The 26,452-nt window shown below is 40.4% G+C and overlaps 2 protein-coding genes and 2 non-coding genes across 4 annotated transcripts; 3 read left to right on the forward strand and 1 right to left on the reverse strand.

The window, feature by feature from the left end:
* The first annotated feature begins 1,155 nt into the window (after positions 1 to 1,155).
* Positions 1,156 to 4,618, forward strand: EEF1B2 (eukaryotic translation elongation factor 1 beta 2). The gene is made up of 6 exons (XM_053470959.1): positions 1,156 to 1,308; positions 1,962 to 2,084; positions 2,185 to 2,317; positions 2,851 to 2,917; positions 3,815 to 3,940; positions 4,411 to 4,618. Exons 1-6 carry the CDS (start codon positions 1,229 to 1,231, stop codon positions 4,563 to 4,565), a joined length of 684 nt encoding a protein of 227 aa, XP_053326934.1. The 5' UTR covers positions 1,156 to 1,228; the 3' UTR covers positions 4,566 to 4,618.
* Positions 2,706 to 2,783, forward strand: LOC128502493 (small nucleolar RNA SNORD51). The gene has a single exon (XR_008355126.1). It is a non-coding gene; the product is annotated as a small nucleolar RNA SNORD51 (small nucleolar RNA).
* Positions 3,986 to 4,058, forward strand: LOC128502495 (small nucleolar RNA Me28S-Am982). Its single transcript, XR_008355128.1, has one exon. It is a non-coding gene; the product is annotated as a small nucleolar RNA Me28S-Am982 (small nucleolar RNA).
* Positions 4,619 to 6,532: 1,914 nt separating the features above from the next.
* Positions 6,533 to 22,816, reverse strand: CMKLR2 (chemerin chemokine-like receptor 2). The gene is made up of 3 exons (XM_053471659.1): positions 22,563 to 22,816; positions 8,947 to 8,999; positions 6,533 to 7,877 (listed from the first exon to the last, which is right to left on the reverse strand). The coding sequence occupies exon 3, from the start codon at positions 7,853 to 7,855 to the stop codon at positions 6,758 to 6,760; it is 1,098 nt and encodes a 365-aa protein (XP_053327634.1). The 5' UTR covers positions 7,856 to 7,877; positions 8,947 to 8,999; positions 22,563 to 22,816; the 3' UTR covers positions 6,533 to 6,757.
* Between the last annotated feature and the right edge of the window lie 3,636 nt (positions 22,817 to 26,452).

Here is a 26,452-nt window from a genome sequence, read left to right on the forward strand (position 1 = left end):
TTCGGACTTTTGCCTAAAAACTCTTTTACTCATCTATAAAATAATGAAAAAAAGCACGTTATTTAGATTGTACTATTTGTCCTGAGTTTAGAAATACCCAATGTTTTTACCGAACTTCTCATCTTCCCTCCCTCCAATGCTAAGATTCCCCCATCAGTTTCCCTCAATATCAATGGTGCCATCATCTCCCCGTTTACTCATGCCCGCTGTCTTGGTGTCACCCTTGACTCTGACCTTTCGTTCACCCCCCACATTCAGTCTCTCTCTAAAAACTGCTGTCTCCATCTTTAAAACATTGCCCGCATCCATCCCTTCCTAACCACAGCATGCCACCAAGGCTCTCGTCCATGCCCTTATTATCTCCCGCCTTGATTATTGTAACTCTGTTTTAGCTGGTCTCCCTCTTAACCGTCTCACCTCTCTATAATCCACCATGAATGCTGCTGCCAGACTTGTCTTCCTCTCCCATTGTTTTACTAACTGTCAGTCTCTTTACTGGCTGCCCGTGCGCTTCAGGAATCATTTTAAGATCCTAACTCTTACTTTCAAAGCCCTTCACAGAAGCGCTTTCCAAGCTGGAGAATAAAATGAGGACTGCAGGATTGCGTTCCCAAACCCTGCAGAGCTTTACCTCTGTCCTGAAAAATGGGACTGAGTTAGAGCTCAGCAGGACAGAATGGCAAAATCAGGACTGTGCCACATGAAGCAGGACAGTTGGCAGGCGTTCAGTATGTATTGCAGGGAGATGTGTGAGGCACACAATATAAGGAGAGCAGGGGAAGGGACACACATATAAGGGGGGACTGTGCAGAATCCTCCATGCATTTACAAAATCAGCACCAAGAAAATGATGCCCGGAATGTCCCTTTTATTATATGAGAGCCTTGAAAATAAACTCCCAGGTAAGTCATTGTTGGATTTATTGTTCTTTTTCTTTAATTATGTTTCTCCTCAGAATAAATAAGACGTGCATAGAAGCATCTTAGCTATAACACACAAAAAGAACGAACGCTCTTAGGAGATAAATAGGGAACCGCGATCTAGGCCTTGACGGGTGACAAAGACCCGTAAAGAATGCTTTCTCTAGTACGTAGAACTCCTCGCAGAGTAGCTCCGCCCGGTTATAGGCGGCCTGGAGACGTCAGAGGATAAAAGTCGAGGTCGCCGGCTCACTGCCTCTTTCTTCTCTTCCTCTGCGTGACATAGAACTAGAGCAGCAGACGCCGCGATGGGCTTCGGAGATCTCAAATCCAATGCTGGCCTGAAGGTCCTCAATGAGTTCCTGGCCGACAAGAGCTATATCGAGGGGTCAGTGGAAGAAGTAAATCCTTATTATTTGGTTACAGGGGTAGGTTTGGGAAGCAATTTGTGTGTCTGTGTCGCTGGAACCCAATCGATGCATTTAATGTGTATTTATTAAAATATTGTACTATTTCAATGATTTCTAATGGCTTATAATGTAATATTTGCTGCGCCATTGTTATATTCTGTCCGCTGAATGTATGATAAGTTATGTCCCGCCTGTCGTTTAGAAAAAGTAACTGTATCAGATTGCTGTCTGCGTGCATAATGTCTGTCACCGGTGTGAAGCGGCTTGTATGCGCAAGTCATCGCTGCGACTGCACTTCCGGTGCTGAATGAATGGGCACGAACACGTGGCGTGAGGCCTAGTTGTCGAGGTTTACTTCCGGTAAAGCCGTAGGAGAAAAAAAAAAATAAGAGCTGTAGAAAAACACAAGTTCATCGCAGATTTATGCAAAACGTGGTGGAATGTGTGTAAATATCATACCAGAGGCCACCAGGTGTCCAGATATATGTCGCTATACAGAGACATGTCGCTGTTTGATTTTTGGAGCGCTAGAGTTTAGCTGTAGTATATGTGACCACAGTCAATCTCTGTATGGTATGTCTGGCTGCTAATTGACTGTCCCGCGTGTAATATGTTCGATTCTCTCCTTTAGGTATGTTCCCTCCCAAGCTGACGTTGCTGTATTCGAGGCTCTCTCTGGTGCTCCCCCTGCTGAACTCTTTCATGCATTAAGGTGGTTCAACCACATCAAATCTTATGAGAAGCAAGCAGCCAGGTAAGGAGTCTTCAGTATAAATAGTTCTGGCAGTATGTAACATTAATTGTGTGCTCTTGGTTGTCCACTGTTACACTTAAGTTTTTTTTTTTTCTAACAGCCTTCCTGGAGTGAAGAAGCCTTTGGGCAAATATGGCCCTGTAAATATTGAGGACACAACAGACAGCGCTGCTAAGGAGACTAAAGAGGATGATGACGATGACATTGATCTGTTTGGCTCTGATGAGGAGGAGGTGAGAGCTTAATTACTGCAGGATTGTTAAACTATTTTCACGACAAAGTTGCACAGTTACCTTGCTGGTAGATCAGGCTTAGTTTGAACAGTCGGCTGGGTACAAGCTTGCACAACGTAGCCGCAGGGGCTTAGATAAAAGGTGTATTGACATGAGAGCAATGCTAGTATCTATCCCCTAAAATGAGGCCACTGTTATCTGCAGTTTTTCCTTGGCTGACGAGTTGTACATTTTTATCGTAAGGATTCAACATGGGGCTAGTTCCTACCCCCCCCCAAAAAAAGTTTTAGTTGCAGCTTAAGAATATTCTATCACGTTTTTGCTCCCTGAGCCAACAGTGCACCCAAAACCGCTCCGATACCATTCACTGTCAGTGGGTTTTGTTAGACTGGTCATGTGATGAATGAACTAAATCACCATCTTTCGGCTGATTACTGATGTATATGTTCTCTTCTGACTGTACCAGTCTATACTGAGTGTATACAAAGCACCATCTCATTGGCTTGTGTTTAAAGATTTTTACTTCCTTTTAGGAAAGCGAAGACGCAAAGAGAATCAGGGAGGAGCGTCTGGCCCAGTATGAATCAAAGAAATCTAAAAGTAAGTCCACCATGTCCTACAACTAAATAAAAGTAACGTGACAAACCTTGCCGAAACATACCGGATAGAGTTGGGTATAAAATTCCCTGTCCACAAATACTGGTCTGAAACTGCTGTTCCCTGTAGCAGTTCCAGCATTCCTCCTGTGGTACAGTAATACGATTTGCAGCCTTGTTGCTTTACAGACTTTCTGAAGGCATTGGCTGTGTCTCAAACAGTGTCCAGTCTTTCAGGGTTTTGTTAGACAGTGCAGAATCTGTATACAGAATTGACCTGAATCTTATACATATAATGAGACTGATGTCTCCTAGCCTTACCGTCTTGGGATCAAATATTTTAAGGTCTTGGATTCTGTTGTGGAATCTGAGGGGAAAATGCCAACTTCTGACACAGGTAGATAATTTCTACATCTGGAGACATTTGTGGTCCCAAAAGTTTAAGGGGCTTTACTGTTTTCACATCTAATACCAGAGTGGATGGCTTATTGGTTCAAATATGTTCTAGAGGAATGGAAAGCTTCTGCCACAGTCTCAATGTAGCACTTTGGCTTTGCATGTAGGCTCTACTTTGTATAGAATTCCTAGATACAATCCAATGGTAATTTGTTGCACGTTGACTGCTCTAGACAGTCAGCTACAAGTTGGTAGCCCTTACAAAAATTGAATGGTAACTCCAGAAGCCTTAAGAATTTAAGAAGCAGAGATCAGTTTTAGGGCTGGCCTTTCTTGCATGTTGGCTGTGATTTGTTTTGGTGCGTAGCACATAAAGATGCTAAAATTACCTAGTAATGCAGGGCTCATAATAAACTATAATTTGTGTTCTTCCCATTAAGATGGTTTGTATGGATGTTGCTGTGACACACAAATTAAGTTTTACCTTTGTTTTTCTTTTCAATAGAACCAGCACTTATTGCCAAATCATCTCTTCTCCTCGATGTGAAGCCATGGGATGATGAAACAGACATGGCCAAACTAGAAGAATGTGTACGAAGTATCCAGATGGATGGCTTGGTGTGGGGAGCATGTAAGTTCTCTATAAATCCTCATTTTGATTTGGCAGGTAACTGTGCTGTAATGATGATTGAAACTTATCACCATCTTTCGGCTGATACATAATGATGGATTAGTTTCTATTCTGACTGGCACTAAAAGTGGACATGCGCTTTGGAGAATGGAATATCTAATGCATTTTTGTAGTTCAACAGGGAATGGACTTGCACCAACCAGTATTGTTAATTGGGTGTATACTGTAGCAATTGGCAAATGTGCTGCCCTTCACAATAGCCTCAGCCGTTTGACTTGCATTTAAGTAATCTGCTGCTACATGCCATAGTGGTATGCATCCTTGCTAAATGAAGGCACACTCCCCTTAATTATGGGATGCTTTGCTATAATACAGCAGACATTTGTGTATGTCTAGGTTAAGATAGGCCGCTCTTCTCATGATTGCCGCTGTAAGCCCTGTAGTTTACCTTGGCTCTCTTCTGTCTACAGCAAAGCTTGTTCCAGTGGGTTATGGCATTAAAAAGCTGCAGATCACATGTGTGGTAGAAGATGATAAAGTGGGCACAGATGTTCTGGAGGAAAAGATCACGGCATTTGAAGACTTTGTTCAGTCCATGGATGTTGCCGCTTTCAACAAGATCTAAATCCAGTTCCAGCACTTTCACACAGCACTTCAATAAAACGTTGCATCACTTAAGACTTTCTGGCTTGTGTCTTCTGTAACTGTTTTTTGCTTTAGCATACTAATCTCAAGACACGTAGCGTGGCATCCACCTCAACGATTACTTGTGTAAGACGTTGATGGAATCATGTAATGGGTGTCTTCTTTCACAGAAGATGGGGCAGAAGCCACAGATGTGGCTACAAACAGAAATCACTTTACGCTTCATATGCAGCATGAACCATAAGTTAACTGACAGCTAATGGTTTCCAGGTTTGTTGCTTTACAATTAAATGAATGGGATTTTCACCTTTTTTGTGATTGCATGAGGATATCAATGTTTTATAAAGTACTTATTTACCACTGCATATATAATTGGGCATCCCTGGCATAGCTCTGTACTGATTACACGCAATCCGTAGCCTGCCATGCTGTCTTCTGCTGGTTGGTGTTTTCCATACTCGGTGCAGCAGCAGACTTTATTTTACAGGGACTTAAGAGTGTCTTAATGGCACATCTTGCCTCGCCTATAGATGTAAGTCTGTGTCCATACGGTAGTGAACATGTTGAATAACTACAGAACTTTTAAGGCTGGCACTCTAGTAATCCCATGCACATGATGGCTGCGTAGGCACTTTTCAAGGAACTATTCAGCAGAGTGCCCCATGAGTCTGCCACTGCCCCTGAATATTTTGCATACAGGGGATGAGCTTGTATCTCACTTCATGGGCCATACTTCTGATCAGGGTATTCAACATACTCTTTATTGAGGTTCAAGTATGTGTCCTTTAAGAAATTGCAGCTGAATTTGATCTGTTCAGTAGATCTCATGTTTACCCTTTAAATTGATACAGCTTTTGTGAGATAAGATTTTTATTGAAATGTGTTCCGTAAGCTTTCTTTACTATTCACATAAGTGCAGACATAAATTATGTGCAAATAACAAGCGCTTGCGAGTCTGCATACCTGCCAACCTTCATGTCTCGGCTTGAAATCAAAGTGTTTACTGCAGGATAAGTTTTGAGATTATGTTTACATCACAATATAGAACTCTGAAGGTGATAGATATACACTGAAACTATCTAGAGTAAGTGATTTATACTTTCTGCTAACATTTAAAGGCAAGTGCATAGTGCAAACATGGATTTAAATCTGTCTCCCCAAGCTGCTCTGTGCCGCTCTATCAAAATACTGTTTTGAAACATTTGGGGGTGAAGCTTTTAAGTAGCAGTACAATCTTATAAATTTATTTCTTGTTCCAACGGTCTTTTGCAGTATTGTACATTGAAATCTAAGGTGCTAGGAAAAGTTTACTGGACCCTGTCTGAATTTCATTTAACAATCTTTTTTTGTGTTATAGCTGTTTTCTGAACTTAGTATCTTTCCGTCCGTAGGGAGGAAGCTTGGTCTTCCAAAGGCAACCTCTTTGGCCATACTTTGGTCGTTCTACACTAGCTAGTGTTTTTACCAAATAAAGCAAGAATCCATGAATGTAAAAATTTTTAAACTTAAGAGCTCGAAACAGTGCTACTTTCCCACTTACCACTATAACCATGAAATTGATATCGATACATTTTGCTAAAAAATGGTAGTGTTACCTTATAGCCTGCCGTACAGAAAGGTGAAGAATCTGATAAAGCTCTGGGATCTCGGCAGTCTTAAGATAGAGCCATCCTATCGCTTCTGACTAAAGACTTAATTTACAGCAACAATTTCATTTTGTCAGCTAAGTTCAGTTTCCACCGGAATTATCCATAACTCGAGGCTAGGGTGTATCTCAAGCTGGGCTTTCTTCTGCACAATGGCCGAGTGACCCAATTGGCAAGCTGCTCGGATCTATACTTCGGCAATACACTTACACTCCAGTGAAGTATGGACTCAGAAGGATGTCAGTGTATCCTGTAAACTACTGTTTCATAACACTGGTAAAAATTGCAGCTATTTCCCCCAAAAACAAGCTTCTATGGTATTAACAGTTACCATAGTTTGACTGTACAATATGTCTGGGTCCTGGGCTTGGTAGGCACAATTCTCAGAAAATCAATATAAAGTTGCCTTATAATGCACAAAAATGCTAAACAATCAAATATATTAAAAGTTCTGTTACAGTATAGAATCATATACAAACATATGTCAATACTATGATTTTTTTTGTTTGTATTTAAAAGAAAGACTTTATATTTTCCCCTTAATCTGTTCAAGATCCAGAACCTCACATCTGGTTGGGTTATTTTCAGAATCCATCAACTGTTCACTTTTAATACCAGTCTGACTTATATCTCTGAGCGTATGTTTAAATATTTCAGCTACAGATGTTCCCAGCTGCTTCCTGAATATCTTGCTTATTAGAACATATAGTATTGGGTTGATGCAGCTGTTAATGAAAGCCAAGCTGGTTGAAATGGGCATTCCAATTCTAAGCCATTCTTGGTATACTCCGCTATGATGGACTTTCAGTTCAAGTAAACTAAATATATGATATGGAGTCCAGCAGACAAAAAATGCTACAATGATGGCCAGGACAGTCCAGAAGAATTTATTGGATGGCTGGGTGGTTTTCTCCATCCGTTTAGCAAGGAACGTGTAGCATATAATCATGGTTAGCAGTGGAAAGAGGTATCCGATGAAGAACCTGATCATGACCAGCCATGTGTGTGTTTTAAGGATGATTGTACGGTCATGTTCATGGAAGTTGTTGAAGCAGATGAATACCGTTTTGCTTATCTCGGTTGTATCTCGGAAATACAACGCAGGGCTAGCGATAATGGCGGCGAGTATCCAGATAATGCCACTAACAATCGTGAATTTTTTTAGGGTCCTATGTGTCAGCGAGAAGCTGGGACGGGCCAGGAACAGGAATCTGTCCAAGCTTATAACTGTCAGGAAGAAGACGCTGGCAAACATGTTAAGAACTGCAATGAAAGAGTTGATCTTGCACAGGAATTTCCCGAAAGGCCAGTGGAAGTTGGTGGCCACATAAGTGATATGTAGTGGAAGGAAAAGGACAAAAATGAAATCCGCAATGGCCAGATTGAGAAACCACAGGGTGCTGACTGTCTTATCCCATTTGAAACCGGTGAACCAAATCACAATGGCATTACCAGGCACGCCTAATAAAAAGGCCAGGGAGTAAATGACAATAGACACAATGTGGAGCACGTGAGGTTGTTCACCATCATGAGGGGATTCCTCCAAATCATAATACTCGTATGTATAGGAGTAGTTGTCAAATACGTCCAAGGAAGAATAAAACGGCTGGTCTGCTTCCTCCATTTAAGCTTCAAATTGCAGAGATCTGGGTACAGAATATATGGTAACACAAAAAAAAACATATTAAAAAAATATACAAACATTATGTATACTGATCTTAACGTTATTAGGGAGCTATATGGTGCCATCATATCCTGTAGCGCTCTACAATGGACAAACAGAACTTAAGAAGTCGTGCATCACTTTGGACTTTAAAAATAAATTTTCTTAATTTCTGTCAATAACAAAACACCCATTGTACAGCACTGTGGAAATGATGGCAATATAAATCAACAAGTAATAATGTAAAAATAGTTAAAGGTCGTTCCTACCGTGTACTTTGTTTATCTATAAATTTATTTCAGCAAAGGCCCTATGTAGGGCTCGAGTGGCTGGGAAATCTACCAGTAGGCCGTCTGTCTGCCTGCCAGTTTTAAGAGGATCTTAACAAATTTTATTTCCAGTCCGGCCCAGTCTCTACGCACACTGGAATGCATATGTGGCATGTTGGTTTATGTTTGCTGTTTGCCACAATTCCACAAGATGGTGCCGTTCGACAGCACAGTAAAATATAACACTAACGGCTCCTCTTTGAAAGAAGTCAACATTTCAAATTGTAGCTGTGTCAACAATCATTCATTTATTACTGAAAACCTACCAGCCACACAACTTGGCGTACGGACCTTTTGACTTTACCAGTAGAATGACCAGTTTGTGCATGTTCCTGTGTTGTCAGTATGGAGACACATCTATTTGCATTGGCCAGGACTAACAGAACTCATGTTGGGGGAGGGTTAACCTGATGATTATTAGGTAACTACACCTCCTCTCCTTGGCGGGACAACCAAATTTCCTTGTATACATTTCTCAATGTACACATTTTTGTGGTTACACTAAGCGCAATGGTCCTATTAGAGGCCTTTGCTAATTTGGATTTGGGTCTTAAGAGTTTTGGTTAGATATGTGCAATCATATTCCTGTTTCCCTCGTGCTAAAAGAATAACAGCGCAGTGTAGTTCCTATCGCATTTGGAAAGCCACGACTGAGTGTTGTTTACATTTGGAAGACTATTTATCATGTTATCAGTATGCCACTCGCAGCATTTTCAAACTTACAGACAGTGGGTGAGAGTGTTTTTCTTCCTTAGCTCAGCTGTGATCTTCTTTTCCTGGAAGAAGAGACAAATACACCCATTTGAGTCATTTCCTAGGGGGACAAGTAACATCTGCAACAACACTTCTTGTAAAGACGTGGCATACCAAAAATACCCACTGATCCCAAACTGCCGGAGACTTCTGTGCTGAATAACCAACCTCTGACAAAAAAGCCACTTTGGACACATCTGCGTTGTTTCTGATTTGTGCTGCGAAGTGCGGATAGTTGTGGCACATTTGCCAACAGCTCGAAAGCAAGCTGGATAGCTGTCTAAAAAGAAATCGGCTCATGCTTTATGAATCAGGAAGCAGATGTTATGAACTTGGAAAGGCATCTTTAGGGACTCCAGCTGCTACGAACTATAGCTTCGGGAATGCAAATATTCTTTGATGCGTTGTGGGGGCAGAATATGACATTGATATGGTCAAATTGTCAAATTAGGTTTTAGTAAACATTCCCTTTGTAAAGTAAATGAAGGCAGTGTGACATCATGCTCCCCTAACGTTACTTAGACTGGGAGGGCTTTGCAAACAAAAGTTGAATTTACCCTGGTGCAAAAACCAGTAGATATTGATCATGGGCACCTACAGTAGGAGGCAAGAGGGGGCATCTCTCCCCCCGAAAATTCCCTAATGCCATGCTATTTTTATGGTTATTCTTATAGTCAACCTAAACTTTAAGCACCAGTATAGGTCAATTAATAAATGGGATTTCATTTGTTTTCCCTCATTTATGACATCATGTGAGGTACCGTATGAAAATAAACTTCAGAAGAGTTAATTTATATAAGATTGAAAGTGTCATAAATGAGGTATAGAAAAATTATGTGACAGCACATAAGAACCATTTGGTCCATCTAGTCTGGCCGTTTTTCCCGGTATAAAGTCCTTATTCAGTTAATCGGTCTCCCTCTCTTAATGTGTTGTATAAGTATTTAAGTATCTCCTCTCTTTCTAATTCTTTCCTCCAAGCTATACATATTAAGATCCCTTGGTCGTTCCTGATACTTCTTACCCTGCAAACCCTATACCATTTTAGTAGCCCTCTGGAGAATTATCTCCAGAATGCCAATATCCTTCTGGAGATGGGGTCACCAGAATGGTACACAATACCGTAGGTGAGGTCTCACCAGAGATCTATAAACTGGCAGAACCACCTCCTTTATTCTACTACTAATGCCGCTAACTATACAACCCATCACCCTGCTTGTTTTCTTGTGATGCCCCCAAGGCTATATTCTGTATTGGGATTTTCACATCCCAAGTGCATTATTTTACATTTATCAACATTAAACTGCTGCTGCCGCACTCTTAAACATTCTTCTAATTTACTTAAATCACTAGCTAAATAATTCTACCAATGGTTTTCCAGGATACCCTGAAGCTCCTTTAATAACTTTTGGTATATGCCATCGGGTCCCATGGACTTGTCTGTTTTTACTTCAATTAGAAGCTCTTCCTCTGAAAAGCACACATGTTTTACATGTTTCTCTATTTCTTCTTTCTAATGGAGGCCCCATCCCTTGACCTTCCTCTGTAAAAAAAAAAAAAACTGAACAGAAGTAATTATTTAGACAGCTAGATCAACTAGATCTGTATCCTCGTTTATTTAACTCCATTCATTCGCCTTTAATCTAGTTATTCCTTGTTCACTTTTCTCCTTTCACTCGTTTTGTTAACCTGTCAATTTTCTCCTTTATATGAGGTTTGGTATATCTTATAATGCAGGAACAGCACATTTATACTTTTCATCTTGATTTATGAGGCTCTTATACATTTTGTTTCCAGTTCTACTACATCAACGTATTCACCCTTTCCAGGCTGGCAGATTGCAGTTTAGATAGCCCTGTTCAGATAGCAGAGCATTAAACCAACAAAGGGAAACCTATTGATCTTTACTGCTTCTTCTGTGCATTATGTAAGCATAAGCGGACACAATGACCATTTGGATTTCAACGCAGCCTCACTATATCCTTTCCATATGTCTCACAGTCAAGCTGAAAATCTGGTCACCCTACGGTAACACATATTTACATAAGGAATTGATCAAAAGGTACCAATGCACAGCTCCCCCCCCCACAGAGATCCTTTCCTTCCCTTCCCATGTAAGAGAGAAATCTGTTGTGGATATCGTTACTAAAACAACACACAAAGAATGACTAAATAATCATTTTTGCAGGAGGAAAATATGAAAAAATGGAACATAACTTACCAGCAAGCATTCTTTAAAACTCAAGCTGGGTGTAACCGTAAAGGCAAGAGGGACAAGAAAAAGCTTCATGTTGTAGATCCCTCCCTGCTCTCTAATTACATAGAAATCATGTTGAGTACAACACCCATAGATGACTGCGCATACAATTAACCGACCAGTGGTTAAACTGGTTAAAAAAAAAAGAGGAATAAAATGAACTTTATGATATGCAGAGAGGTTCTATCTTCTGACCCAAAGACTTTAGCTTCAGATCTAGGAAAACATTGAAATCAAGTTCGCAGTGCATGACCATACCTCCCAAGTGTCCTGATTTAAACAGGACAGTCCTGATAGTAAATCACTGCCCCTCTGTCCAGCGTAGCTACCCCACTGTTCCATTTTCCCAAGGGCAATATGCATCAAGGGCCAGTTGCGGAGATCCTCTTATCTCCCCGTCCAGCCAAGACATGTGCTATTGGAGCACAGACTTCTGTTGTAGCTTCCACATGCCCCCCCCCAATACTCAGGTAAGGTGGGAAGTATTATATTGTTTAACATTGTCATATATTTTCACTATCGTTATTTGTAAGAGCGGTATGGAATCTGCTGGTGCTATATAACTTAATTTAATGTATTATGATAAGGTTAAGACAGCCCTGGTCAAAGGACTTGTCCTGCTGGCTGATTGTCTATCTAATATCTAAGCCTATATATATATTGGTAAATATTCATTTTCGGGCTGACATTTAAAGGGTATCTGTCACTTCTTCCCAATTATTTTATTTTTATGTTCAGTACAGTCTATGCAGTCTATGGAAGCTGTGTCAGCCCAGCAGTCTTACGTAGTGTATATGGACCGGTTGGGGGGAGAGTTCTAAGCAATAGTTCTAAGCAATAACTCATGACATCACAACACAGGTAACAAAGGTTAAAAGGGTGTTTTCTTATGTATTATTTTTTTTACAGGGCTAATGCAAGGCGGAGCCAAAGAAGCAACGAGGACTCCGCGACCACTGCCGGTGTCCCGGAGAGCGGAGTGGGAGAATTCCTGGTCAGAGTGGCTTCTAGGGTTAATTGCTATCTGTCACCCAGAAATAGTGACTCTTTGTTGGGTGGGCATTGCTGGCCATAGAACTGTATGGAGGTGCCGGGCTGTCTGGTGGTTGATGAGATTATACCCCTAATCCTATCATGTTTGTGTATAAATATCTGTGCTGTCTTCAATAAACTCAGTTCTGTTTGTACCCTACACTAAGTCTCGGCTAGTGTTTGGGGGAATATGAAGGGTTAATCCTTTGAGCAATTAAGCTTTCAGCAGCACGGAAGATCTCTATGGCGGAGCTACTCAGTCTGTGTATGGGTCTCCGTCACAGTATCCTTAAGTAAACTAGTTTATACCCTAAATGTTGTTTATAAAGAGATTTTTGTAAGAATTATCGTCTTGTCCACTGTGCCCGTGGTACCGCAGGCTTTATTATCTGATATATATATGTATATATTTATACCTGCAAGATTTTGTACTCTTTGCCAAAAAACTTGAAAGGTTCATTTTTCCTGTTTACCCTACGTTTGGGCAATGGGCATGTTGAGGAGCAGCATTTAATTAAACATATTTGAAAGCAAACCGTTGTCATCAAGTTCTGATGAAGGCAAAGAAAATATTTCAACATTATACTCAAAACAAGCTAAAAGTAGCACTGACCCGAATATTTGGGGCCAAGAAGACTAATGAGCAGGAAAAGCACACTCCTGTTGTCGTGAAAGAGAGGCATTGAAAGAACTAAACAGTGGATTCCTTGTACAGACAGAATCTTGGTTGTACGTAGACATGTTTATGGATACAGGGGGCAGTAGAGGAAGAATATACGGGATAGTGCCTTCTCTTTTGCATTTGGTTCTGTTGTACAGGCTATATATATATATATATATATATATATTATAGGAGATTTATATATATGAGATTTGTGCGCTGGACAACTCTTCGTGTTCGGGAAAATAATCTTGGTGTTCCATGAATGTTCGCCAGTTCCTGCGTTCGGTTCGTGTGAATAGTCGTGTACATTCTTCAGGTTTGGGTCTTTTAACTTCTGACAGCGAAACTCGGCCTGGGGAGGTTTCAGAAGTTAAAGGTCCGTACAAGAGACTCTATTGGTCGCCTGCAGAGGCTTCCTTTGGCATCAACCAATAAAGGACAGCTGCTTTAGAGTCGCTCGCATCGACCTTTAGCTCCTGACGCCGAAACTTGGCCTGGGGAGGGAACAGGAGTTAAAGGTCCGTAAAAGCGACTCTATGGTCGCCAGCAGTGGCCTCCTCTAGCATCAACCAATTGGTTGATGCCAGAGGAGGCCCCTGCAGGCAACCAATAGAGTCGCACGCACAGACTTTTAACTCCTTGCGCGTTCCTACTTATTCCTGCTCCCATTAACCCCTGCGATGCTGCGTAGATAAGGTAAGCTAGAAGGGGAAGGGACCCGATTAGTTAGGAGATACTAACAAAGATGAAGACGAACACGAAGATTCGGGCTGAACAACGAAAACGCACCCTTCGTTTTCATGTTCGCCCAAAAACGAATGGACAAGTCTAATATATATATATATATATATATATATATATATTTATATGTATATATATATATATATTAGGGCTGCAACTAATGATTATTTTAATAATCGATTTTCGATTAGTCGATTAATCGGATAAAAAAATGCAATTTTTTTTTAATTTAAAATAATGTAATAAAAAACTTACAATTTACACTTTCATCTCTTTATCACAATGGCCTCTCTCTATTCACCTTCTTATTTAACTGACATAATAATAAAAACTACAAGAACCCAAACACAGTGTTTCTCAAACTAGTTTTTAATACAAAGTTATTAGTAAATATAAATTCATATTTTCATATTTAATAAAAACTAAAAAAAATATTTAATAAAAACTATGAGAAAAAAGCCTTGTTTATATTTTCTTTTATTTACCCCCAGCTTGCCACTCTGCCCCCAGATATGCCTTATACCTCTTATATGCCAGAGATTCCACTGTGTCCCCTGATATGCCACTGTGCCCCCGATATGCCTTATACTCCTTATGTGCCAGTGATATGCAACTGAGCCCCTGATATACCTTTTACCCCCAGATATGTCTTATGCCTCCCTGATATGCCTAATATCGATATGCCCTATACCCCCTATAGGCCACCATGCCCCCTGATATGCCTTATAACTTCCAATATGCCACTCGCCCCCATTTATGCCTTATACCTCCCTGTATGCCACTGTGCACCCTGATATGCCACTCCGCCCCCCATAAATGCCCTGCACCACCCTGAAATTCATTATACTCCCTGATTCACCACTCTGCCTCCCCCAGATATGCCACTCTGAAATTCATTAAACCCCCCATACACCACTCTACCTTCCTCTATACACCACTCTAACTCCCCCAGATACGCCACTTTGTCTCCCTGAAATTCATTACACCCCCATACACCACTGTGCTACCCTGAAATCACCCATACACCACTCTGCCTCCTCCCCCTCCCATTCACAACTCTGCCTCCTCCCCTCCCATTCACCACTCTGCCTCCTCCCCCCTCCCATTCACAACTCTGCCTCCTCCCCCTCCCATTCACAACTCTGCCTCCTCCCCTCCCATTCACCATTCTGCCTCTCTCCCCCCCTCCCATACATCACTCTGCCTCTCTCCCCCTCCCATACATCACTCTGCAGAGTGGTGTTTGGGAGGGGGAGGAGCCAGAGTGGTGTATGGGAGGGTGGCTCCCATACACCCCTCTGACTCCTCCCCCCTCTAATTCACCGCTCTGCCTCTCTCCCGACTCCCTGGTGTTTTGTGAACCTCCGTTGCTGACAGGCACTTTCACTGCAGCTTAATAGAAGCCTCAGCGTAAGTGAAGGGCAGTAACGGAGGCTGTCTGTGCGCATCGCGCAGACCCCCACCAGCTGACAGAGAGGATGATCCTCTGCAGGAGACCTTGATTCTACATCTGGGGCTTCTACATCATGTGATCCTGGCACTGCATCGTAGAAGCCCCAGCGGAAGTGGAGGGGAGAGGCGGAAGTTGTCTGTGCGCATCACACGGACACCCACTGGCCGATAGTGAGGGGAATCCAGGTCCCCTGCAGCGTTGCGGGGGATCTGGATTCTAGTGTTATAATCCAATCTCTGTTTGAGGTCGGATTATATAAGGATAGGAGTTTTTCAGAGCATTTGCTCTGAAAAAAACTCTTTTTAATAATCGATAAAAATCGATTTGATTAATCGATAATAAAAATCGTTGTCAACGATTTTCATTATCGATTATTATCGATTTTATCGATTAGTTGTTGCAGCCCTAATATATATATATATATATATATATATATACACACTCACGCTACATGGCCAACAGTCTGTAGACCAAAATGGTTCTCTTCTGCTGTCAAATTAACACAAAAGCATTCCCACCCTTAACCACGTGGCCCTTACGGCAGTCAGTTAAACTAATCCATGGGCACAAATGTATAAAAGCCCTATTCTCTTGGAAAAGACTTGGCTTTTCTGTTTCAGGGGTCCTGTAATCCTTTTAATTTTATACGTATTTATTCATGCCCGATGCTTAGTAAATCTCTTGGTGCTCTTCCTCTGTAATCAAAGACATCAAATGCTTGTTGATTGAAAACATTAAGATGCAAGTGGCTTTGGCTAAAATGTTTCCTTTGCATCCCTTGCTATGTCTATGCGTGTGAAGAACACGTGGTTGGCCACGGATCGGTTTGCTGTAATGATTTTATCTGATGCTGACCTCTTCCTCAAAAGCAATCTAAATAAATCTGACAACGTTGCTCACTTGTTTTGTGGCCCTTTAAACACAAGGTCTCTATATGCTACTGAATACCTTCACGTCTTTTAACAGGGAAATGGGGAAGTTTCAGATAGTCTCCAGCGTTGTTAGAATTTACATTGTTATTAAATACAAGGCTTTTTTGTTAAATATTTCCTTCCTGAAACTATACGGGATCAGGGACTTTCAGAGATACTTTTCCCGTACAAATGTGTTACTGTATCGCATTAATTATTCCAGAAACTCGCGCTACCGTTAAGGCCAGCTCTTTTACAGACCTTGTTATTGATATTAAAAAGCTGCACATTTGTAAAACAAAGCTGCACATTTGTAGATTTCTTTAAATTTGTCTCTCATTATTGCCATGATTTGTAAATTATTGACAAAGACATGTACGAGCTCACAATGCATTGTCATTAATGGGTTTAAAGACAACCCGTTAAGGGGATAATTAAGGTTAATTTGTTAAATGTGGAAATACCCACATTTATTTATTTTTTTTCAGGGCAAGGGCACTTTTTCTGACTTATTTCAATTGAAGGGGTTACATTTTTTTGGGTGTTGCTAAATGCCTCATTAGCAAGGCATTGCAACATCACTGGCTGAGCGGAGAAAGCAATCGTTGGCATGTCAATAGTCACGAACTGCATGCGTTTCCATGACGTGCCTGGCAGGTCAGTTGTTGTCAAGGGGTTAAACATCTGAAGTCTGATCTGAGACTCTTACTTAGTATAACATGTAGTAACCACTACAAAAGGTTTTTTTTTTTTTAACTATTTTCTACATTGTCTTACATGGGAAGGAACCAGCTGGCCTTTCTATCTACTGATGGATTTGATGCTCTCATTTTGTATGCAGTATCCGTTACAAGATTCTTTTGAGTCTGTATTAAGATATTTTTATTATCTCTTCACTTCATTATATATTTTCTTTTATTCACTTATTACAATACTGTGAGTGTCGCTATATAATTTTCTGCTGGATTGCTTTAGTAAAATAAAAATATTATAAGGTTATTATGAATGCATATATAGTATATTATCTCCAACATACAAATAAAAACAGGGCTGTCATTACGATAGGGTAAAAGGTGCATTTGCCCTGGGGAAAGGAGTACCTTGATGGCCCACAGTAGCTAACCTTTGGGCCCCTGGGCAATGTCAGTGTGCTGCTTTAAGGGGAGGGATAACATGGTTGTTGCCACAGCCTACTGGCAACAGACTTTGGGGCCCCCTAGAGCCCATAATTATTAAAGATTGTCCTGAAATAAATGCATATTTACACTGTGTTTTACATTTTAATGTCAGCATGGTACCACTTGCTGCTTGTTTATTTAATTTAGAGCTACTTAAACGTCTTAAGTTCTAAAGAAGGCTGTTTTTCTTGCCTAAACAAGTTGTGCATTTCAAATCAAGGCTCCAAAGAATGCCATCTATTCAAAATTCTGATATTATTTACAAGCCGCTTCCCACCAACAAAGCCAAGCCTGATTTCCCTGGGTACTCATGGACTGTTGCCAAACCTCTATATAGTCATACCAAGGCGAAACGTGGTCGACTCAAGGTTATTGTCTGAACCATTACTCAAATATTGTAATTTCCTTAGCTTTTATAAAAACATGGACTGATGGAATGCTATAGCAGATAAGCGGTGCATAGTGCAACCAGAGTGTGTTGACTTTTCTGGTGTTTGTTCATTGAATTTTACTTTCCTATGCTTTAAAACTTCACACCCTAGTTGATCCTTGGCTTGCATTCAAATTGAGCATAAACGTATGACTGTGTGAAAAGTCTGATAATTCACCAACGTCAGGGATTAGGTATTGTTCTAAAAAACAACACTCAATGTACTGCACTGGAAATCCTGCCCTTTGTCTCCCTTTACTTCCTACAGCAGTGGGATCAGAAATGAACCTGGTGGCCCCAGGCATAGCTTTCTGGCATTCCACATATTGGAATAAAAGCCTAGGTTTTTTTTACAGAACTTGTTTGTTTTCTCAGTAGTGGACCATTTAAATGGAAATGTATGTGTATGTGTTGGCCGTGTATATGGCTCAGTCTTCCCAAAATTCACAACAATATGCAGTATTATTAATATGCAGAGTGTAGAATACAATTTTAGGGCACTGACATTGGTTGGTGTGATCAATCATTAATGAGTGACCTAAAGTGTCACTAATAAATAATCAGGTTGCAATAATTATTGATTGATCACACCAACCAATGTCAGTGCCCTAAAATTGTATTCTACACTCTACAAATATTTTTTTTTAATACTTTTAATACCTAGGAACACTCAGGAGAGTTCCCAGGTATGATCATAATTTTCTGTGTTTTTTTTTTAGCTTGGATGACTCCTCTCTGTGACAGCCGTCACTTATGGGAGAAGAACATCAACTGGTCTGTCACAATCATCAGTTCACTCCTGACTGGCTCTGAAGCAGTTTAACCTGCTGCAGAGTCTGGCAGCAATTGACCCGGAAGAACCTTGACTTTCAGGTGAAGACATTTTTACACATCAATGTTGGTGCTCCGTAGGACTGTAATTTTGTAGTTTTGTCCCCACAGACTTGACACAAAAATGAACCCCTAAAATGCCAAAATTGTGATATTGAAGGGGTTAAAGCTGCATGATCACTCTCATGGACCAATCTGGCAGCAGGAGAGTCAGAGCTGGTCCCCATCGAACATTAATACCTAAGATTTTCTTGGTATAAATATGTATTTAATGAATGTACAGTTCTGTGAAAAAAGTATATGCCCCTTCCCAATTTCATCTGTTTCTGCAGATTTGTCACAATTGTTCAGATTATCAAACTAATTTTAATAATAGACAAAGATAACTCAAGTAAACACAAATGCAGTGTTTAAATGGTGAATTCATGTATACAAGCTATGTAACCCTGTGAAAAGTAATTACCCCTTGGTCACTAAATCAACCGATTAACCAAATTGCATTGATAATTGGGTTAAATTTCACTAGGCACACCCAGGCATCATTACTGTCAGCCCTGCCTAAACATTAATTCATGGGAACTGTCTTGTAAAAGGAAGTGTGCTAAAAGGTCTCAAAAAGCAGCGCATGATTCCACAATCTAAAGAAATTCAAAAAGAGATGAGAAACACAATCTATAAAATGTATCAGTCTGGAAAGGGTTAGAAAGCCATTCCAGCGTACCACGAAGAGAGCCATTATCTACAAATGGAGAAAACCTGGAACAGTGGCCCACATAAATTCCTCACAGAAATCGACAAATAATCCAGGAGGTCAACAAAAGAACGCAAGACTAGCATGTGAAGAACAGCAGGCCTCACTTGAAATGATGCGCAAAAATGGTATCCATGGGGGAAGTTGCAAGGCGAAAACCAATGATGACTAAAAAGAACACAAAGGCTCGTTTCACATTTGCAAAAAAAAGGATCTTGATGACCCCCAATTTAAAAATTGGTAATTTTCTGTGGATTGATGAGTAAAAAGTGAAAGTTTTAGGAAGACATGGGTCCAATTACATCTAGCGTAAAGCTAACATAGCATTCCACACATATCAACAGTCAAACACGGTGGTGGTAATGTGATGTTTTGCTACATCAGGACCTGGGCGACTTGCCATCATTGATGGGACTGTGAATTCAGCTCCCTACCAAAAAATCCTATTATATATTTTCTTTTATTCACTTATTAGTTTTCAATACTGTGAGAGTATTGGATTGTGCTAGTGAAATAAAAATATTATAACGTTATTATGAATGCATTTATAGTATATTATCTCAAATATACAAATAAAAACAGGGCTGTCATTACCATAGGGTAAAAGGTGCATCTGCCCTGGGGAAAGGAGTACCTTGATGGGCCACAGTAGCTAACATTTGGGCCCCTGGGCAATGTCAGTGTGCAGATTAAAGGGAAGGGATAACATGGTTGTTGCCACAGCCTACTGGTAACAGACTTTGTGCCCCCCTAGAGCCTATCAGTCGTCACATAAAGCTCAAGTGCAGTAGGGTTATGCACCAGGACAATGATCTGTGGCAAACAAGCAAGTCCACCTCTGAATGGGTCAAACAAAGCAAAATGAAGGTTTTGGCGTTGCCCAGTGAAAGTCCTGACCTGAATCTGATTGAAATACTGTGGCATGACCCTAGATCAGGGGTGTCCAAACTGTGGCCCTCCAGCTGCTGCAGGACTACATCTCCCATACTCCTCAGCCAGCCCCTTCGCTGAAAGAGCATTATGGGAGATGTAGTCCTGAAGCAGCTGGAGGGCCGCAGTTTGGACACCCCTGCCCTAGATGGACCTCTTGGTATAATGGTCCGGTGTCCCATTACTTTTGTCCATATAGTGTACAATAAATCGAGAAGAGCAAATACATTCATTTTTGAGTTTGAGGTACTGGGGTTAGTAGCTGATGTGCGTGGAATGTCTTGACTGCTATCAGAAATTAAGATACTAAAAACCTTGGGAACAATGATTCAATTCTGACAAAAAAAAAACTGTCAAGAGAGATATTTATTGCGTGGTTACATTTGTTACATTCTCCGAATTTTGAAACAAAGTCAATTGAACAACCAGCCATTTAGGTGGGACACCACAAATTCATCACAGCATTGGCTTCCACACAGGTTATATCCCTTCTTCCTTCACTAGACACTAGCACTAGACCTCATAATGTAGCTATTCTAAATATAAATGCTGTTTTAAAGACTTTACAATTTATCATGTCTACATGGTCTCCAGAAAACATTAATACAGAGAGAGATGTGTACTTAAAGAGGAAGGAATGAAGAGAAGTCAAGAGTGACTCAAAGAATCAACATTATTGAGAACAAACACTTCCCCATTACTGGGAACAAATGCTTTCACTTCTATTATAGTACATTATTCTGTTATAATATAACATTTGCTTACAAAGCACATATTTACAGTCAGGCTACATGATGGCCCACAAGGGCCAAAACTGCAGCTCTTGTGGGTCGTTCCAGGTCTGCAGTGGTCAATATATTAAAAATGATCCAAGGAAGTCATGTATGTTCTATTTATTATGTTTTTTGGGAATTTGTTAAGTCGCCATTAAACTGGTTTAAAATGTTACCCATCACCATGTTTTGTGTCTGTTTATTTATTAAAAGCTTTTGCCTATCTATAACCAAAACCTTTTACCAAGAAAATAAAATCCAGGAACTATTAATTTTATATTTTATTGAGAATTAACTTTTTAGCCATAGCCAATTAAGAAATCAATATTCTGATCACAAAAAAGACAGCAAATACAGTGAATACACTCTATGACCAAATGTACGGAGACACCCTTGTTGAGTTCCGGTGCTTCAGCGACACCCATTGCTAACAGGTCTATCCAATCAGCCACATAGGCAGCCATCTCCATAGACAAACATTAGCGGTAGAAGGGGTCAGTCACTTTAAACATGGCACTGTCATAGGATGCCACATTTTGCCACAAGTAAATTTATGCACATTTCTGCTCTGTTAGTTGTGCCCTGATCTATTGTAAGCCCTATTATTGCAGTAGAAGTGTCTAGGAGTAACAAAATCAGCCTCAAAACTCTAGACACTCAGTGCTGTACAAATGTCTATGCTCTGTAGCATCCCTCACTACAGACTTCCAAACTGCGTCCAAAACAACACCAGCACAAGTACTTGGCATCAAGAGCAAAATGGGTTTCCATGGTAACGCAACTGCACACAAGGCAATAATTACTATGCTCAATGCCAAGCATCAGTTGGGGGGGGTAATGGTGGACAGTGGGTTGTGTGTACGCACAGTAGTGATGCCAATTTGAGTGACATTCTGCCTTATAAGTTCTGTTCCCCTGCGTCCCGATACGCCGAGGGTACGCCGAGTTGGGCAGTATGCTATTTGAGTAGTTTTGATACATAGCTATCATCATCTACAACTAGTAATATACTTACAATTAAGACACGCAGAAGAATGCCAGTACAGCCTGTTACAACATTACACAGCACTACATGCATCACATGTTCTGTTTTGTAAGCATAATCACATGTTTGCATACATGCAGAATACATAAGCATCTATGAAAGACTGATATTATGCTACGATATACATGATGCATGACAAATCTACAGTCAAATTGTTTGAAACGACTGTTCCTAACTGTACCTGAACTTAGTATAAAACACACGCATAAGAACACATCATACTGTTATAATTTTCATATTCCACTGCTTTCTAAGATTGTCTTTGATACCTGTAATGAATTGCAACTTGAATCTAAAGTAATCAGAAGCATCAGAAGAAAATAGCAAATTTTTGTCAACCACAAAAAAAATAGCTTTCTGTAAAGTATTTCATAGGAAAGAAACGCAGACTCCCATCTGGCAGAGAATCGGTTACTCTGTTCATCAAAGGGTCTAAAAAATCTTTTTTTATACACTAATTTCTTTTTCATTTTGTTGACCTGACATTGAGCCAATAATTCTCTTTTGGATCGCAAAGTATGATTTCGAAATATCGATTGCAATGTTATTGGAATAGCAATTCCCTGATAGTTTGTAAATATAGAACTTACCTCCCTAGCTGGATAATCACCCAGGATAGTTACGCCGGACGTAGATGGGAGATTATTTATCAGTGTCACACACGGAGGTCTCTCTTGCTCAGGATGTCATTCCCAGCTTGTTTGCCAGATCAAGGATGTGGCATGTCTCGCAGCGCAGTGTGTTGTAAATGGTAGCTGAGGTTACTATGTGCTCAGAATGCTAACGTGCAGTTACTGACAGGCTGACGGGGAGGACAAACAAACGGGATTAAAGAACACCATTGAAAATTGTTTTTACACAGAACTCCCACCCGGAGACGGAGGGGCTGGTTTAAGGGTTTGGCTGCTTGGACATATTTCAAACAGGATGTCTCACTGGACCAGAGTTTTGGAAAGACTCTAATGGTTAGTTTGTCTATATATAATATTTCAGAATGAGACATTTTACAGTTTAATAACCCTCCTTACATGTGAAGAAATTCAAAGATAAGTCTACTTTAAAAAGGGAGCTTCGTTTTGTTGACTCTTTCTGGACTTCTGAGACGCTCTCATGGTTTGAGGTTGTTTCTTAGGGTAAATGTGTGGCAAAAGGTTAATAAGGTCGTTTCCCAATTGTGACTAATCATAATGTGACTCAGATCTGCAGCATTGATCTAGTTTTTGGTTCTGCTTTTTTAGGGGTTATAAATAGAATGGATTTTTTTGTAGCTGATTTTGGCCCCTGGGGCAAGGTTAGAGGTTGCACCCTTGGCTTATATCACATCCAATTCCAGAAGCGAAGGGAGGCACAAGGAGGTGTAGGGGCTTAAGGGTTTGCAGGGGCACTGGTTACTGGGTAATGGAAGTCATCTTTGAAGCTGACAAACATATAACAAATAAAAAAAAAGTGTAATTGGAGGGATATCTTCCTAAATGATCACTGCCGAGGTATAACATAAGCCTCTGCAACCATGGTGGTGCAGCATGCTGCAGTGTGTGACCTGCAGAAAATATGTTTTTATTCTCCTTTAAGAGATTCTTTGAAATGTTGTAACACATGTTACTGAAAGACATTAGAAGAAGAAGAAAGATGAGGTGTTATATGGAACCAAGGTGAAAATGCCTATAACTGAAAAACTTTAGCCTTAGAACATGAAATTATCCAATGAAAATAAAAAAGGGTAAAGATCAAAGAGCCTTTGAAGTTACTCAGGAAGACAGAATAATGAAATTGTTCAGCAATGACTGTTCTTTGTTAGCAAGCTGATTTTTTATTGGATGATCAATGTGTAGCTGGTTATCATGAAGATTTACTCCGCTCTACACAGCCAATGCAGCCCCTGGCTATGAAGGGTTTTATCCCCTTATGATCTTGTATCTCGAACAGTTCAAATGGCCTATAAGAGACACATTTCATTCAGAAATTCAGAAAAAAATGGGCTCAGACTTATTTTAGGGCCCATTGGGTTTTGGGCCTCCTCAACAGCCAGCATGTGCCAGTGGAGGTCTGGGCACCGTCCGGCAAAGAAGTCTCCTTATGCTTCCTATGTACCCATGCTTTGGATAAGTGGGTCACACCCCGGTGCCCAACAGCAGGCGGTAAGTGTTAGCAGAGAAGTCTGTTGCTCCGTTACAGTTGTGACACTGATAACTTTATTATTGAGCAAAGCACTTAGAAGTCTACTCACAAGAAACTACTCTTCCACAATTTCCATGGAAATATTTCTCTGGCACCTAAGAAATAGTCACAGTTACATTTATTGTAACATTGGTCTTCAGGTTTGGGGTTTGGTCATGCCCACTTGCCCAATTCTCTGCCTATGTGCAATCCATTTAAAGCTATTTGGAGCTAGCATACACTTGTTAGCAGCTTACAATGCCCTAAATGTGGCCAGTCCCACCTCCGAGTGAAGCCAGTCCCTTAGAAGCGGAAGAACTGAAGGTAGCCTGCCACGGGAAGTCAAAGCCCCACTGCACATTGGATCCATCATGGGTCCTTCAGGAATTTTCTCCTCCACAAAATCCTGATGCAAAGTTTAAAAAGGTCTTATAACCATAGCAAGACTTTGAATGTTTCTGCTGATTGGACCATTCCATTATTGGGTATGGTAATAAAACAATTTTCCAAACTTTAATTCTGCCCCCTCATGTACTTGTTTTCAAGACATAAGAACTAATTTATGTTTAAAAATATATTTACCATATTATATTATAATTCTAGAGAAAGAATTTTATTAATAGTTGTGTACTACACGTGTGGAGTGATTCTAGCATGTCGACAATCACAAGGATGTAAAAGGATTGGAATGATTTTTAAGACATTCCTTTGCTAATATCAACACACTTGTTAACTGTCTATGTAAACTTTGAACATTGCATAACATTGTTTTGTTTGTCCAGATAAGGGGGCACGCTTGTTATGAAGACTAAGGAATGGAACATCTGAATCATCCCATGAATCAGTGACCACATCTGGAAAACGATCAGTGAAAACCTTGAAATGTGCATGCAGTTTTTCACGTTACACACTAAGCTGTAAACAAGAAGTCATTGATATGATGTAAGTTTTGACTTCTGTCATTTCCCCCATGATGGCAGGTGTCCAGCCCTGGTAGAACTTTGAGGTTTCTCCAATGAAGCAATTACCGTACTATGCAGTGTGGGTTGTTTTTGTTCTAAAACTGTGTTTTTGTGGCCTTTGGGGAATGGGATGGGCATCCCTGTCACATGATGTTTCATCTCATTCCTACTTATTTCTTAAATATACTATATCAGGGGTGTCCAACCGGTGGCCCACCAGCTGCTGCAGGACTACATCTCCCATACTCCTCAGCCAGCTCCTTAGCTGAAAGAGCATTATGGGAGATGTAGTCCTGCAGCAGCTGGAGGGCCGCAGGTTGGACATCCCTGTACTATATGAATTCCCTAAACCACATATTTGGCAATCCAACGACTTCAATGCAGGCTAGCTGGTCCTGTCTAGCAAACACTAGCCTCAATACTTTTGCTCTATATATTAACGATACAAGAATAATGTTAATAAACTGAAGAGGAACAATGCTGGAAAAACGCTGGGCTGCTGAGCCAGGTTGCAAGAAAAACACTTAACCTCACCTGGGAGAACATTAATATTGGTTTCAATGTGGCTTTGGTAGCAATGTATGCTGTTGTAAACAACTGTTATAGTATTATTTGTATCCAACTGAATTTACCCGATCAGACTTGTAGCATCCTCAAGTTAGTAAGTAAACCTAAGATCTTAGCCTGAACCTAAATTATATACATTTAATAGGTAAAACTCCAGATGTTCTCCGAACTACAACTCTGATGATCTTCAGATAATGTTCAGTTGTCAAAGCTACAGTAAGCTCCTGCTTGATGAGCAAGGTTTCTGAATCTCAATTTGTGAATATTTATGTTGCATGGACTTGTTGCATATATACCCCTTGTCTCTTGGATTTACATATATTTTGGCTACAGAAAAGCTAATTGTGCTTGTTCCTGGTTTTCCAAAATAAACTTCAATTTCTTTATAACTTCCTAAAGTCCAGCATCTGGTGAGATGCTGTAGGTGGTCCAAAGGCAGCCACACAATATGGGCATACACAGCATCATTTGTCTGCTGCCAGTATGATTAGATTGTGGCCCTAGAGATGCTGTTCTAATTTAGCAAATAGGTCAAATGGAAAGGAAATTGCTAATTGGAAGCATGTGGGTAAGCATAAGCCAGCCCAGTGATGAAACTTCAGAGATGGCGAAGAAGCCTGCTGACACATGGAGGAGAGCCATGCTTAATGCCTTGTAGTTTGGTCCATTGCCATTGTTTGTGATCAATGCTGTCACATAAACAGTCTATATGAGAAACTATAACCTTTTTAAGAACAAAAGCAATTTTTTGTGAACTATATATTAACTGACAAATCTTAGTTAAAAACCATAAG

This window comes from Spea bombifrons, chromosome 7 (assembly GCF_027358695.1).
Source record: "Spea bombifrons isolate aSpeBom1 chromosome 7, aSpeBom1.2.pri, whole genome shotgun sequence".
In the NCBI taxonomy this organism is placed as follows: Eukaryota; Metazoa; Chordata; class Amphibia; order Anura; family Pelobatidae; genus Spea; species Spea bombifrons.